The sequence below is a fragment of the Schistocerca serialis genome, chromosome 6 (assembly GCF_023864345.2).
Source record: "Schistocerca serialis cubense isolate TAMUIC-IGC-003099 chromosome 6, iqSchSeri2.2, whole genome shotgun sequence".
Taxonomy (NCBI): Eukaryota; Metazoa; Arthropoda; class Insecta; order Orthoptera; family Acrididae; genus Schistocerca; species Schistocerca serialis.
Genome location: NC_064643.1, coordinates 567,629,715 through 567,646,034, shown reverse-complemented (window position 1 = coordinate 567,646,034; position 16,320 = coordinate 567,629,715). Strand labels below are relative to the sequence as shown.

Here is a 16,320-nt window from a genome sequence, read left to right as displayed (position 1 = left end):
TAATTCAGTGCACTACAAGAAAACAGCATGCACTTGTTCATGACCACAGCACTGCAGTCCGAGTTTGTTCACTCAGGATGATGCGCAACAGGTTGCTGCTATGACTATACGAAGTGGAACAGTGGGCATATTAACACACAGTTATTTGCTGCAGCACTTACCACCAACATGTAATCAGTATGCTGCACGCGTGTAGTACATATCTACCTCCAGGAGCAAGAAACGTAATGGGAAAGCATCTTTCAAAGAGAGATGGTAGCAGCATGAGTAATGTGGTATCTCTTTGTGTATGGAACCTTGTCTCAAGACATACCATACAAAGAAGCAATACGGTTCTGTGCAAGAACTGATAAGGGTCATACAAAGATTGAATAAGTAATATTTCTTTACTATCACCACCATTAGATGTATATATGGATACAGATGAGCTGGCATGAGTCTCCTAGCAGAGTAATGTGGAAAGCTAACATGGATGGGATGTGTGAAGCATCGTATCAGCAGAACTTGCTGCCACAATAGGCTGGATCAGTCAGTTCTTTTGCTGAGATGTTAATGAGGATCTGGCTTTCGCTTTGCAGCTTGCTCTTGCTCCTGCATGCTAGTTGTTCAGTCACAGACGAGATGCATTGTGTGTTTTTCTCTGTGCCAGTCTACATGCGGTGTTTGTATTCTCCATTCCTCTGTAGATACACCCACACATTGAGTTTTTCCTCTTGCAAGGTCTAGCTCACCAGTTTCCAATTGAGCAACAACTAGCAGCTCAAGTTGTGGCATTTGTGACAACCATATGGTTTTGCAACAATGTGACACCTTCGGAGATGCAAAAGTGGTGACCGAGAATGTTCTTGTGCTTGAAATATCTTTATTTTTTTTCACTGTGTTAATTAATGGATATCATGGACATGGCATTTATGCAGTGCTGGCAGAAACAGTTGTGCCTTCAGAAGAAACTGCAGCAGGAGCAGCTGCAGGAGCTGACCAAACAAGCATGCACAATTGATCCACCCTCACGTTGCACTGGTGGCAGGACAGGCATCTACAGAGCAGCAGTCTTCCTTGCTGCCCCTGATGCTGTTTGCTGGTTTCGACACGTCTACAGGAAGGTGGGACAATTACCTGCACTGGCTTTTGCCAAACTGCCAGGTAAGGTGCATCATTGAACCAGCTGATAAGGCTGTCTGATTATTGTCAAGCAGTGTAGGGTTGTACAAAATCATTCAAAATTTGAAGCCCTTTACTGAACCTGAGAAACTTAACACTGTGGAACTTTGTCAGTAGGTCACAACAGTATTTTTGGCATCAAACCTGGAATGTTCGTACCAATGTGTTTTAAGCTAGCATGGTCACCTCGACTTGTGGCATCTGGATTTTCGTTGGCATGTCGCAAGAGGGCACGAGTTCTGCATGGCGGGTTTTAATGCAGTTGCAAGCATGGTACTGGTGGTGGACTTTGAAAGTATATTGGTTACAGAGTCACCCAACATTGGTGAGCACATCAACATAACCCAAGAACAGTGATGATTTCCAACTTGGAAAGACAGTGGGTTTTTCAGTTTGCAGATGGCTATGTGATTTGCAGCAGCATAAAAATTCTTCAGTTCTTTTGTGGTGTGTCCATGGCTGATCTGGAACGTTTCTAGGCAGTGGAGCCAGGTTCTGATCCTGCATGTATCGTAATGGCTGGGATTATCAACGTATAATGGATGTTATGGTGAGCTTCTGTTGGCTAAGTTACATTTTAATGGAGCTCAGCTATACAAAAGGGTGTGAGTAAATCTTGATAGTGCTCATGTGAGATCGGCTGCATCATCATGTACATGTTTTCAATGCAATCAAGCCAATGGTATGTAGTATTCCACATAAAAGTGTTATGCCTCATGTACTGGTTAATCATCCCTAGCTGAGTTGCTTGTGAAGTGTCCCAGATTCCCATGGCAACCACTTCCAGCATCTCTTATCAACAGATAACTACATGTTTTTTAACATGACTATTATTTATTACCTTTGTAATTAGTTCATTGTTACTCGAATCTCGGCAGTGAGGTGTACCTGTTTTATGTGGGACATGCTGCAAAAGAAGAATCCTACAATACCAGACAGTACTGATATCTTTGGTTGTATAAAAGCAACTTCATATAAATACATGCTCATGAAAATTTGTTATTTCACGTTTTACTACTCATATTCTACATAACTGAAGTAATGTTGAAGCATTTTACTTAAAATCCTATAAATTCCTTTTATTAATTTTTAAAGGATGTACCAGCAACTGTTACTGATGATTTTAGACCTCTTCGGTTTATGTTATCTCTGTTCTTCTTCTTTGTACACAGTGGTGGTGGTGGTGGGGAGAGCTTGCTGTTGTAAACGGACAGCCTTGGCAGGAAATAGTTGTAAATAAGGTTGGTGTGCTTTTGTAGAACTGCTGAAGGCAGATGTATTTTGTGTTACTACCTCAGAGTGTGAAATATTGCTGAATGTAATTATTTCAAAGTTCAGAAACTTTATTTCATTCAATAATCTTTGAAAGCCATTGGATAGCTTTTTTGTGATCATTTTAATATGTTATGCATTGCATAAAACTACTGAAGTAAAATAAATTGCAAAATTTTATTTTAATGGATGTGGGCTTGGCACCTAACCACTCCTTGATCCCCGCATCCTTACCATTTCAAAACCCATGTACTGATGGCACAGTTACAGGTTAACCAGCACCACAAGTGGCCCAGGCAGTTGTATGCAGTCTGGATCACCAACCTGTGAGGTCTCTCATGCAAGTGACAGTTCCAGTGCCTCAAGAAGTTGGCCAGGTGACCTTTCCTTCTGCTGAGCTGCCATGGGATGATGCCATTGACAATTTGAGTGTGATGACTTTGTTGCACACCTGTGTTTTCCCACTTTCAGTTCAATGGGTACAAGTAAGCCAATGAGCTGCTTACTCTCACTATCGTTCCACACCTGTTTCTGCTCAATGGGCAAGTTGGCAGTCAGGCCCCAATTGTCATTTGGTGCGTATTGCACAGGATTGCCTTTATGTACATGCCATGTATGGGGTATGCCAGAAAATAGGCAATTTGGTATCTTTTGTGCCCTTTGGAAAGCTGTACGGCGGTTACTGAAGGCCCCACTGTTTTCCACTGACTCAGGGGCTGTCTCCAATGTTCCAAAAGCTTTACCTCAGCATGTTCTGCTTACACTGGTCATGAATTTGTGGCTGATCAAGCTTTCCCCTGCATTGAAACAACAATTATGACAAGTAGTATCTTATAGTAAACAGTGTATTCCACTGCAGGGGAAATTCTCCATCTCTGCATATAATACGCATGTGGAATGGCAAATTTTGTTGTCAATAGTAAATCCACTGTAGGTGCTGGGTGCCTTTTCTGTTTTTGATTCCAGATCTTTGACAAAGTCTGCTTAGTAGCCCAATCAGTCCCCTTTCAATATCTAGACCTCCTACTACAGACGTATAACCTGCTGTTTGAAAATATATTGGATTAGGTAGAAAGAGGATCATGTCTCCTTTCAGCCATCAGCAACATCTAAATTTCTTCACCCCTGCCCCAACCCTTTCACCTTCTGCCGCAAGGCCAAGGCCAAGCTGCATTTTGATAGGAATTCAGTGTCATTTCTCTCATTTTGTCTCGACAAAGGGCCACACCTCTGGTGGTGTTTTAAAAGCCAGACAGTGCCAAGCCCCTTGTGGTGATTTTGGAAGACATCCAACAGCAATGTGTTGCTACCTTTTATCCCATTCTGCATCCAAAGGAATTGGTGGTGAAGTTGTCAGAGGGCCAGTATTTTTCACGCATTGACTTGCGTAACGTGTACCTGCAGTTGCCAATGTACGCCACTTCACAGTATTTCTTCGTGGTCAACACTACTCTGGGCTTTACCAGTTAAATCAGTTGCTCTTGGGAATTTTTTCTGTTCCAGGAATTTATCAAAGGTATTTGGAGCATTTAATTAAGGACATTCAATGTGGTTTCAACTACCTTGATGACATCTGGGTCACAGGCCCCATGGAAGACAAGCATTTATGGAATCTGCAGGTGGTTTCCCAACACCTTCTGGAGAATGGCTTCCACTGAAAATGTCGTTTTTCTGCCTCAAAGGTGCATTTTTTTGTAATGTATTCTTAGCAAAAATGGCCTCCTTCCTACAGATGAGCACATCAAAGCAGTCATCAATCTGCCAGTGCTGAAGAACCTGAAACGGCTCGTGTTCTTTTTGGGCAAGATTTCTTATTATGCTATGTTCAGTCCCCAGCCATGTGTATCTGCCAAAATGGTGTCAACCTCATATGGTCTGCAGTTTCACAACAGGCACACAGAAACAGGGCACACTGCCTTGCCAGTTTTCCCATGGGCCAGTCCCAGAGCAACCTTATGAAAGGGTGCATACTGACTTGGGCACACAGAAACAGGCCACACTGCCTTGCCAGTTTTCCCCTGGGCCAGTCCCAGAGCAACCTTAGGAAAGGGTGCACATTGACTTGGGCCCTATTTTGGAAAGCACATGGTGGTTGATGGTGGATACATTTTCCAACTTCCACTATGTGCCCAAACTGTTCTCCACAACAGCAACATCAACAATCCACATGCTGTCAGTCATGTTTGCTATCGAAGGCTTCCCCTTGACGCTCTTATCACATCAACCACTCATATTGTCAGAGTTTGATGATATTTGCATTTGTAATGATATCCAGCATCTAACCACCTCCGTGTTTCACCCTCCTCCTAACCCAGGGTTGGAGCAGTTCGTGAGGACCCACAAGACTGAATTTCTGAAGCCTGTGTCTGCTTCATTTCCTGATGATGCACTGTCTAGCTTTCTAGCCACGTACTGGGCAATGCCAGTTAATGAGTACAATCCGGCAAACCGTTTACATGGGTGACAACCATATGGCCCAGTGCATTTGTCACCCTCAAACTCGCACGAACTGATACAATGTAGCTTGCCAAGTTTCTTTCGCAGAACTGCCGTTTGGGACCCCATGTTTCAGCCACTGGGAGGGGTGGGTGCCAGGTGTGGTGGTAGGTCACACAGGTCAGCACATTTTTCTGGTGGATGTCAGCCAGGAGCAGCTGACCTGTCATTCAGATCAGCTGCATTTACAAGCCATTCGAACATAGAACACTGCCATCTCTGCATCCAATGGACGATTGTATTTGCCTGGTAGGAAGCTCATGATTGTAGTAACAATATACTAACCTGCTGCAGCTGCCACAGGATTCTCCATTGTCCTAATTTTGCCTGAGAAGTAGGGCACTGGAAGTAGTGCTCCCACAACTTCCAGTGGAATTGGAACCTGTGACCACCTCACTCGCCTTATGGATGAGTCCTTGCACCCACTAGAGCTCTTGGACCTGCCGTCGTGCCAGCCTCCTCACTCTTCTGCCATTCCAGTGGAATCCAGTGGAGTCAGCAGTCGTTGCCTGCTTAAATAGTGACCCAATGCTCTCTCTTGTTTTGCAACAGATGTCATGCAGAAACCAGGAAATTTTCACCCCTACATGGCATTTTGTGCCGGCAGGGATTTAGTATCCCTGTCACCAGACATATGTACGGACGCAGATGAGTTGGCATGAATCTCATGGCACAGTAATGTGGGAAACTACTATGAATGGCATGCAAAGAGCATTGTATGGGCAGAAGCACTGACAGAGATGTTTACTTGCCAGTGACAACAGACCGGGCCAGTCAGTGCTTCCCCTGACACAAACATGGACCTGGTTTTCACATCGCACACTGCTCTTGAGCCTGTGTGTTAGTTGTTCTGGTCATTCACAAGTCACATTTTATGCTTTTCTCCAATCTCTATGTTGTGCTCAGATTCTCTGCTTCCCCATGGAGTGATCTGCACATCAAATTTTTCCTCTTCCAGGGTTCAGTTCCCTGGTTTCTGTGCCCAGCAGTCATCGTCGCCTAAATCTGCTAAATTTGTGCCGATGGGACAATTTTGTAACATTGCCATGCCTTTGCAGATTGAAAAACTTCTAATTTAAAATATTTTCACTGTGATTTTCGAAATTTTCAAAAATATGGCTGCAGATTACATAAATATCATCAAAACTGATTAACCAACATAATTCTTTCAACATAATTCAAAAGTAATAGATGAAGACAGTGTTTAAATGATCGATCATTTGTCAAAATATGTTAACAAATGCCACTTTAGCAATCTGAAAACTGACAAAATTGTCCAGTTTCCACAGTCAAGCACATAGATTAGGAGTGGCATTGACAGTGTTGAGACAACTGACATGAAGTGTACAGCAGTGTGTGGCAATGCACAAGTTCTGCAATGAAAGACACACAAACTGAACCAGGCAAAAGAGGGAGGGAGAAATGGGGGGAGGGAGAGGCAGATGGATGATGGAGAGAGAGAGAGAGAGAGAGAGAGAGAGAGAGAGAGAGAGAGAGAGAGAGAGAGAGAGAGAGAGATCAATATCCAGCAACAATGTCATCCTGGAGACAGATCAAAAGCTTGACTAGACAAGCTTGGAGAAGGAAACAGCTGCCATATCAGCATTTACCTTAATAGAATTAGGAAGGGAAATGATAAAAAATGAAACCTTGGTGGTGACTACACGGGAGACAGACAACAGAAAAACGAATTTCAGCAGGTAAAAAAATAAAAAAATGAAAAACAAGAAAATGAAGCTTACAGGAGGAAACTGCCCAAGGAATGATATGCAGAATTAGTGTAAGTTCACTTACAAAGATTTATGATAATCGATCTTCATATTACAGGACTGTTCATGTAAAAATATTTCAATAAATTATGATATAGAACTTCTGGCCTTTAATTATCTTCAGGAGGTATAATATTTTGTAAGCACTTTTCAGTAATTCCACCTCATAATTTATTAGTTTTCTTGATTGAATTGTTCTTTATAAACATCTTAAGTTTGATTTTGGATTTGGTGCATCCAGTGCTTGGTACAATATGGGTGGTGATGTTGGTATTACTTTTGTCAGCACATTATGATATCAGTGTTCCAATTTCACAATGAATATAATATTATTTGATAGTGTGCAGTTATATCAACAAATTGTTGATCTGTGGTCTTGGCATTATAGAAGGCTAATAATTAATTGTACTGCTGACGATGCATGCATATTGCTATCAGAATCAATTCTCTCTTGCTGCAGTATGACCTCTACTTCTGAAGTGGTAATGGAGGCCTGTAACAGGAATGAAGCAAAAGGTAAAGAGTACTAAATGCTGCATGTCTTGGTTCTAGGTTACTGATAAGAAAGCCACAAAAGAGGAAAGGTATTGGGAACAGGTGTGATATACGACTGGGCTAGGATCCTACAGTAGTTCACTTGGTACTGGAATACTGCTTAGCCATATTCGCTAAGTTTTGGGATGTGTACTACTAATTCAGGTAATGACATGATGTGGAAGAGAAAACTATTGCAGCATACATGACACAGTTCAAGACCTTTGTACTACTGAGTAATGAGGAATGGCCTCACCTGTGGCTGTTTAATATTTGAGTAGAGGGTATAAGGATTATAACATGCATTACAGTGGCACAGAAGAGCTGCCTTCATAACAAATCTAGATTAGTTATTAACTTGAATTAAACTCTGTTTGATCAACTCTGCAGTCTGTGGAAGCATCTTGCTCAGATCACACTAATATACTCAATCAGTGAAAACTTTTAAGTAATCTGATAACTCTTATTTTTCAGTGAATTAAGATGCTTTAAATTCCTTCACAGAGCATACAGTCTTCATCAACAATGGAGCGTCATTATAAAGCACAAAGTGAAAGAAAAAATTATGTCCATTTATGTGTGTATTACAGTGTCACAAATATATGGAATTATTCCACTGGTGCAATTAAATGCAGTGACTGGTGCTGTTTTAAGAGCACTGAAATCATCACTCATTTACAGAAGTTTTACTTCTTTCTTCTCCTTCTTGGAAAAGGTGTACACCCTGTTTCGTCTTTGCTGAAGCCGTATGTTTCTCGGTCATCCTACATCTCTCTGTCACCTGCGTAATTAATCTGTCTTCCCCCAAGAGGTTGAAACTTTGTTTCCATTTTATGAATTCTTTCTCAGTTTCTTCATTCATAGAGAATGTATTACATTATTCTTTTTTATTTGATATTTATGTATTCTTCTTTTGCCTTTTCTTAGCTAATGTCCACAATTTGCTTCCCCATGTTATAAAGGGGTGACCACTACTTGGTTAAGATTTTTATAAAAAAGCATTTTATTGTAAGCATCACATTCTACCTTAAAAATAAAGCTGTTACTTTTTTCCACTGTTATAATTTTACAAAAACAGTACCATTTTTATTTCAGTGTTCAGTCTGTACCAAATTTTTTTTTTCTGCACTTTGCACAGTAACAGTACATGTCAGCCATTGACTATCATCACCTTCAAGTATCAGAAAGTTTACACCATGGTGGTATGGTGATAACCAATGGCTGAAACTACATATTCATTTGTGAGGTGTAGAAAATAAAATGGTCATGGCTGAAATGAAATATTTTAGTAAAAGTGCCAAAAATTTATTGCTGTCTCTTATTCAGACAGTGATGTTTGCAGGCAGATAGCACAGTTTCCAAAATAGCCACAAAGCTTACCCTAGTCTGCCCCTGGCTGATGCACTCGCTCCAGCTTGTGTGGAGCTCTCCTCCTGGATGAGAGCCCTGGTCAGTGAGTCAGAAGCTCCAACGCCCTCCTGTTCTGTGAAGAAGCCCTCTGTCTTCTCCAGCACATGTCGCATCTCTGTCAACTCCAAAAAGTTTAGCTTTAGGTTTACTGCATTCTGACTCAGCTCCATTATTTCATTCTCTGTCTTCTCCAGATTTGCCTAACAAAAGAAAAAATAAAATCAGTGTGTAATTACTGCCAGACTCTTGAAACCTCCAATCAAATGAAGGACCTATAAATATATGTAAAGAAATGGAAAAGTCCTCACAATATACAATTAACATTTTATGGTATCACAATAGTAATTGTTGATGCTGTATCTACCAATACATGCACATTACTGAAAACAAGCACAATGCAGTGAGCACTGGTAGAATACTACAAATACTTAATCCTAGTCCATAATTCTGATTTAAGTGTCTTATAATAATTCTTGGACAATGCATGGAGAGCAGATTAAAAAAGGCCACTGGTAATTCCTCCCAGGTCTCTACAAAACTGAACTGGTGCATTGTCTATTTGGCCTGCCTGTTTCTTTATGAAAATTTAAACTACATCATGTTAGACACACACACACACACACACACACACACACACACACACACACACACACACACACACACACACACACACAGAGAGAGAGAGAGAGAGAGAGAGAGAGAGAGAGAGAGAATAATGCTGATATGTCCTTAATATACTGACAACATAGCTGTCTGAATCATGCATTTTATGAATGCATTGGAATGGCAACAAGAAGCTAAGAAGTTTGCCCAACTCATGACCCCTATTTGTCAAGAAATGTTCATACATATAATGTGAATAAGAAATATAGTGTAACAGGGAACAGCCCACAGATTTACACTACATTAATTGTGTACTGGCTGTTAAGAGCTTCAGTAGATTTGTGGCGTTCCACATGGCAGAGCAATAAAAAAAAAAAAGATGATATCAATGAAAGACAGGAAGATTACTCTGATATCATGAAATCTAACCACTGTAGACAGCTCACAATGTTTTACACAATCACAATTGTTCATGATGAACCCGATACATCCAGGCAACTGTCAAACATTCCCTCCCATACAACCTTGGCATTCGAGGCAAACGTATTTGTTCGGATGCAGACTCTTTACAACAATACACCACCACTCTCACTTCAGCCTCCAAAAAACAACTTCGGAGCACACCAATTTCTTCACTCCATTTCAGTTTTCTACATGTTTAATTTCCTGACTTGTTTATTTTTTGCCACCCCCTCACCTCTGTTGCATACAATGCACTTAACTTTGCACTCTTATTAACTTGTGCACGATGTTTTAGTGGTAATCTCTGTCTTGCATATTACCCTGTCTTCCACCTTTAATCTCTAAAGGTTTTCAAATCTCATTCGGTGCAGTCCCCAACAATCAGTCCTGTACAGTAAGTCTCCCCTGACCCCGGGTTCTGAAAGAATTCTGTAAGCAGAAAAAAGAAGAATGGTCCAAACCAACTACTCCTGTGAAACGAATTCAGAAGATACGTTTCTGGACTCAAAGTGATGGGCGAACTCATATTGCATGCTCTTTAAAGAGCAAGAAAGAAGAAATTTTGTTCGTTCGGACAACACCTCAGAGACAGCAGGATAATATTCAGATTCACAACCTGAGAAGGGGGATGTTTGTGGTGTGTGTGTGTGTGTGTGTGTGTGTGTGTGTGTGTGTGTGTGTGTGTGTGTGTGTCTGTGACTGGTGGATTGCAGAGATTATAGACACCAATTATGAGTTGAAACTAAATCGTGGTGAACTTTATGCTACCACATGGACCAGCTGCTGGAAATAGGTTTCTAGCTGAAGGACAGCAACAACCCCATCAGTGCTCACTTCTTCCTGTTCACAATGTTTTGAAGATTGTAAGTGCTCAAGTTCCTATCGGTTCAACAGGAAGGCATCGCTCTGTATCAAAGGAAGATACTGAAGCAGTGGAACAAATTTTTAGTGCATTGACTGGCTAATTTCAGTACACAACAGAGTGCACAGAAGTTGAATAAATTGAAACCTTTAAGTCTTTGGACCTCTCACATACATTTTGCTTGAAAAATGATTCTCTTACTCATCTTCCAAAATTAAAATTATGTTAAATAGGGCTAGGTTTTGATTTTTATGAGCCTTTTATGTAATAATGTGGCAATAAAACAAGTTTTATGAATTGCAAAAATTTCAAATGTTTATAAAACCTGTTCAATCTGAAAGTGAAAGCTCTCCTTTTCAGGGAATGTAGAACTATATGGTACTAATCAACAGAAAAAAAATCAAAATTTTATGGATTAGCTTTTTATAAATTTTTCCATAAATTATAAAAAAAGAACTTTGGCAGATAAGTCCAAATGGAGGATTTCTTTGTAGTCATAAAACTAACAAAATATCCAGAGCTACAGGATTTAAAAAAATTTCCAAAGTTCACATCATTAAAATGGTACATGCAGGGTCATCTTTGGGGGGCTGTATCTCGAAGCAGAAATTTGTTTGGAGAAAACAAAAACAAAAACAAAAAAATGTGTGTTCCTTACTTAGTCCTTCATTCTAATATATGAAAAATTCAACAACATCCAAGACTACGAAGGTAAGATTTTTTCCTAGCCTGCCTGAATTGACATGCCAGTTAGTTAGTAACACGTGCCGTGGATCAATTTGCACGATATAGCATAATGATGCTGAATGAGTCGTCGTACATCATGTTGCAAAGTAATTTGTACATACGGTTACATTCTGAACATTTCATTTCTTTTTGAGCTAGTAGTTCTTACCACTGCCTTTCACACCTACAATAGCATAACTCTTCTACAAAATAGAAGGAGTTGTCAAAGAGAAACTTTCTCAGTTTGTTATCAAATTTTACTTTGTTTGCTGTCAGACATTTCGCATCACTGGGTAAATTACCAAAAATTTTGGTTGCAGCATTATTTACCCCCTTCTTGTGCTGCAGACGACCTTAATGTGGACTAAAGAAAGTCATTTTTCCTTCTGGTATTGTAATTATGTAACTCATGGTTCCTCTTGAATTGTAGTGGATTATTTGCAACAAACTTCATGAGTGAATAAATATACTGTGAATCAGTAGACAGAATGCCCTACCGCTTAAGCACACATCTACAATATGATTGTGGGTGAGCACCACATATTATTCTCACAGTACGTTTATGTAAAATGAGGGCTTACTTTCTTCCTTAAAGATGATTTACCCCAGATTATTATTCCATATGATATAACTGAATGAAAATATGCAAAACATGGAACTTAAAAATTTGCCTCTCCCCAAGATATGCAATTCCTTACTTAGTTCAGCCATGTTCTAAGCACAAACGTGGCTGAATTAAGTTAAGTAAGGATTTCCAAAATGTATTTTTTCCAATTCAATTTCTCATCAATATGGACTTCTCACCATGTGTACACTTGTCAGTGTTTTAGTACCTCTATTTGTGCAGAACTGAATATGTTGGGTCTTTTTAAAATTGAAGGTAAGACCATTTGCCGAAAACCAGTCAATGACACTTTTAAGAACTCTGCTTACCATTTATTCTGTTTTTGTTTGTACACTTGGATTGATTACAATAATAGTGTCTTCTGCAAAAGAACTAATTCGGCTTGTTGTATACTACATGGAAGATCATTTACACAAACAGTAGTGGACCTAACATGGAGCCTCAGAAAACCTCATATGTGATTTCTCCACGGTCAGAATCATATCCATGGACTATATTGCTTGAATTACTAAGTACAAGATAGCTACATGATCAATCCCATAAAATTTTGGTTTATCTTACAGAATACTGTGATGCACACAGTCAAATGCCTTAGAGAGGTTCCATAAAACACCAACAGGTATTTAATGCTTGTAAAATCTAGTTCGTGAAAACTCAAAAGGCATTCTCAGTGGAGCAACCCTTCTTAAACCCAAACTGTGATTTGCTAAAGATACTATTGATGCTAATGTGAGATACCATTCTAGAATAAATCATCATCTCAAAAATTTTGGAGAATGATGTTAGCAGTGAAACAGGACAGTCATTATTGACATCTGTCTTATAACCTATCTTACAGAGGGGTTTAACAATAGTATATTTCAGTCTCTCTGGAAAAATGGCTTGAGTTAGTGATGCATTACATATTTCAAACAAGACTGGGCTTATTGCATGGGAACAAATTTTTAGTACCCTTTTGGAAACACCGTCAAAAACAGGTGAGGTTTTATGTTTGAGAGAATGGATAATTTTCTTAATTTCAGAAGGAGAAGTTGGTGATACATTCATATGATTGAATTTTATGAAAGTTACATTTTCAGCATACTGCTGTGATTTTGCTCTTTAACTTTTTGTACTTAATCTTTCTACTATATTTAAGAAATGATTATCAAATGCATTTGCTACCTTCGACTCATCATTTATAGCCCTTCCATTCAGTTCAATAGTGCTGTTGTGCTGTTCTGTGGCTGGCTGTCCTGTCTCTCACATTCCATATTGCCATAAGTCTCTTGTCAGAAGTGCTAATTTCTGACATTATGTGCATGTTCTTTGATTTTTAATAACCTTTCTTAGTAATTTTGAATATTTTTTTAGTGTAAAATTACTGCAGGATCCTTACTTATTCTTGCCAAACGATACATTTCCCTTTTCCTTTCACAAGACACTTTAATCCCTCCTGTGACCCATGGTTTTTTACCTGTGACCTTTCTGACTAGCTTGTGTGGAAAGCTATTTTCAAATAATAATATACATTTATCATGGAATGTATTAAATTTTATGTTAGCATTTGGTTCATTATAAATTATTTCCATGTAATCTCCTATAAACTACTCTGAAAAACATTTGTCCTGGAGTCATTAATTATTCCAACTGATTGCCACTGAGGAGTATCCATACTCTAAGGCAATACATTATTCATCCTAACTAACTGTGCATGAAGTTCTCTGAGGCTGTAGATACTGTGATAATGAATAGCTCAGCAGCCAGTTCAGTTGATGGGGAATAGACATCTCTAAAAAGGACAATCACAGATGTTGGAAAGAAAACCATAGGTACAAGGAAGATAACTGCTAAGAAACCATGGGTGACAGAAGAAATACATCAGTTGATTGATGAAAGAAGGTGAGGGAAATTCAAGAATACAGAAATACAAATCACTTACGTATGAAATAACAGAGAGTGTAGGGAAGCTAAGGCGAAATGGCTGGAAAAAAAGAAGAAGAAAAAGGACTAACTCAGAATACACAAAAGTCAGTGCAGCCTTTGGTGAAATTAAAACCAAGTGTGACAACATTGAGAATAGAATGGGAATTCCACTATTAAACACACAGGAGAGAGCAGATATGTGGAAATAGTACACTGAATGCCTCTGTGAAGGGAAGGATGTATATGTGGTATGATAGAAGAAGAAACAGGAGTCGACAGTGAAGAGATTGGGGATCCAGTATTAGAAAAGAGCTTTCAATGACGTAAGATCAAATAAGGCTGAACAATTGTAGAGAGAAGTGGCAACTGTGGTGTCACCGCCAGACACCACACTTGCTAGGTGGTAGCCTTTAAATCGGGCGCGGTCCGTTAGTATACGTCGGACCCGCGTGTCGCCACTATCAGTGATTGCAAACCGAGCGCCGCCACACGGCAGGTCTAGAGATACTTTCTAGCACTCGCCCCAGTTGTACAACCGACTTTGCTAGCGATGGTTCACTGACAAAATACGCTCTCATTTGCCGAGACGATAGTTTAGCATAGCCTTCAGCTACGTCATTTGCTACGACCTAGCAAGGTGCCATTATCAGTTACTATTGATATTGAATCATGTACCATCAAGACCGACGTTCACCATTAACGGATTAAAGTTAAGTATTCCACCAGCTACATCCGTTTTTCTCAATTCTAATTTCCTTGTCCTGTTCCAGACCTCACGCGAGCCTGTGTGAGCTAAAACGCGTGCCTTTCGGCCTCCTCTAGTAACACGGTGTTGGCTCTCCTGCCAACCGAAACAGCAACAAAAAGACAATTCATGTTGGTGTACAGAACATATGAGACTGGCGATATACCATCACCTTTCAGAACAAAATGATCCACATAATTCCGAAGACAGCAAGAGCAAACAAATACAAGAATTATCGCACAATCAGCTTAAAATCTTGCACATGCAAGTTGGTGACAAAAATAATATGCAGATTATTGGAAAAGAAAATTGAGGATACGTAGGATGGCAATCAGTTTGGGGCACGTTCATAGGATTTGTTGATCTGGAAAGACCAATTAACAAGGTAAAATGGTGCAAGATGTTTTAAGTACCGTGAGAAATAGGGCTAAGCTACTGGGAAAGGCAGATAATATACAATATGTACGAGAACCAACAGGGACAAAACAAGTGGAAGACCAAGAATGAAGTGCTGGGATTAAAAATTATGTAAGACAGGGATGTAGTCTTTCATGCTTCCTTAATGTTCGATCTATGCATTGAAGATGAAATGTTGGAATAAAAAGAAAGGTTCAAGAGGGGCATTAAAATTGAAGGTGGAAGGACATCAATGATTAGATTTGATGACGACATTGCTATCCTCACTGAAAATGAAGAAGATTACTGGATATGATGAATAGACTGAATGGTCTAATGAGTACAGAATATGGATTGAGAGTAAATTGAAGTAAGACTTAAGTAATGTAAAGTAGCAGAAATGTGAACAGAGAGAAACTTAACACCAGAACTGACAATAACAAAGCAAATGAAGTTAAGGTATTCAGCTACCTAGGCAGCAAGGTAACCCATGATGGACGGAGCAAAGAGGACAGAAAAAGCAGAGTAGCACTGGCAAAAAGGGCATTCCTGGCCAAGAGAAGTCTGTTAGTATCACACATAGGTAGTAATTTCAGGAAGAAATTTCTGAGAATGTAAGTCTGAAACACAGTGATATGGTAGTGAGACAGGGACTGTGGAAAAACTGAACAGAAGAGAATAGAAGCATCTGAGATATGGCACTACAGTAAAATGTTGAAAATTGGCTGGATTGATAAAGTAAGGAATGAGAATGTTTTCCGTAGAATCGGTGAGGAAAGAAATACATGGAAAACACTGACAAATGGGTCACAATGATAGGACATATGTTAAGATATCATGGAATATCTTCCATGGTACTAGAGGGAGCTGTAGGGGGTAAGAACTGTAAAGGAAGACAGAGACTGGAATACACCTGGCAAATAATTGAGGTGTAAGTTTCAATTGCTCCTCTGAGATGAAAAGGTTGGTGCAGGAGATGAATTCATGGTGGGCCGCATCAAACCAGTCAAAATATCACTCCCATTTATTTTATTTTATCTTTTGAAAAAGATGGGCGACAGCATTAGATGAGACCTGTTTCTCCAGTGGAAAGTCCATGAATTACTCTACAGTAAAATTGATGAAATCCTTTCGGGACACAGTTTTTAAAGAACCCGTGCAGTTAACAGTAACATATAGCAGAAGGTCTTAGCAATAAAGATGGCAAATTTCAATTGTATAAGGCAAGGAGTCCAGTCATACCTTTACCTTACAATCAACGACAACATTATACATCCAGTGCCACAAGCAGTAGCAATTAATTCAACCAATTTGACCACAGAACATTTTCTTTGCATCCACTCATTTCTATAGA

The 16,320-nt window shown here is 39.6% G+C and overlaps 1 protein-coding gene across 3 annotated transcripts in view; it reads right to left on the bottom strand.

Moving 5' to 3' along the window:
- The window catches only part of LOC126483808 (V-type proton ATPase 116 kDa subunit a 1), a 617,022-nt gene that overhangs the window by 93,163 nt on the left and 507,539 nt on the right, over positions 1–16,320 (bottom strand). For all 3 annotated transcript variants that reach the window (XM_050106991.1, XM_050106990.1, XM_050106992.1), the window contains exon 6: positions 8,613–8,842. In XM_050106991.1, coding sequence (XP_049962948.1) covers positions 8,613–8,842 — 230 coding nt within the window. The remainder of the gene's footprint in view (positions 1–8,612; positions 8,843–16,320) is intronic.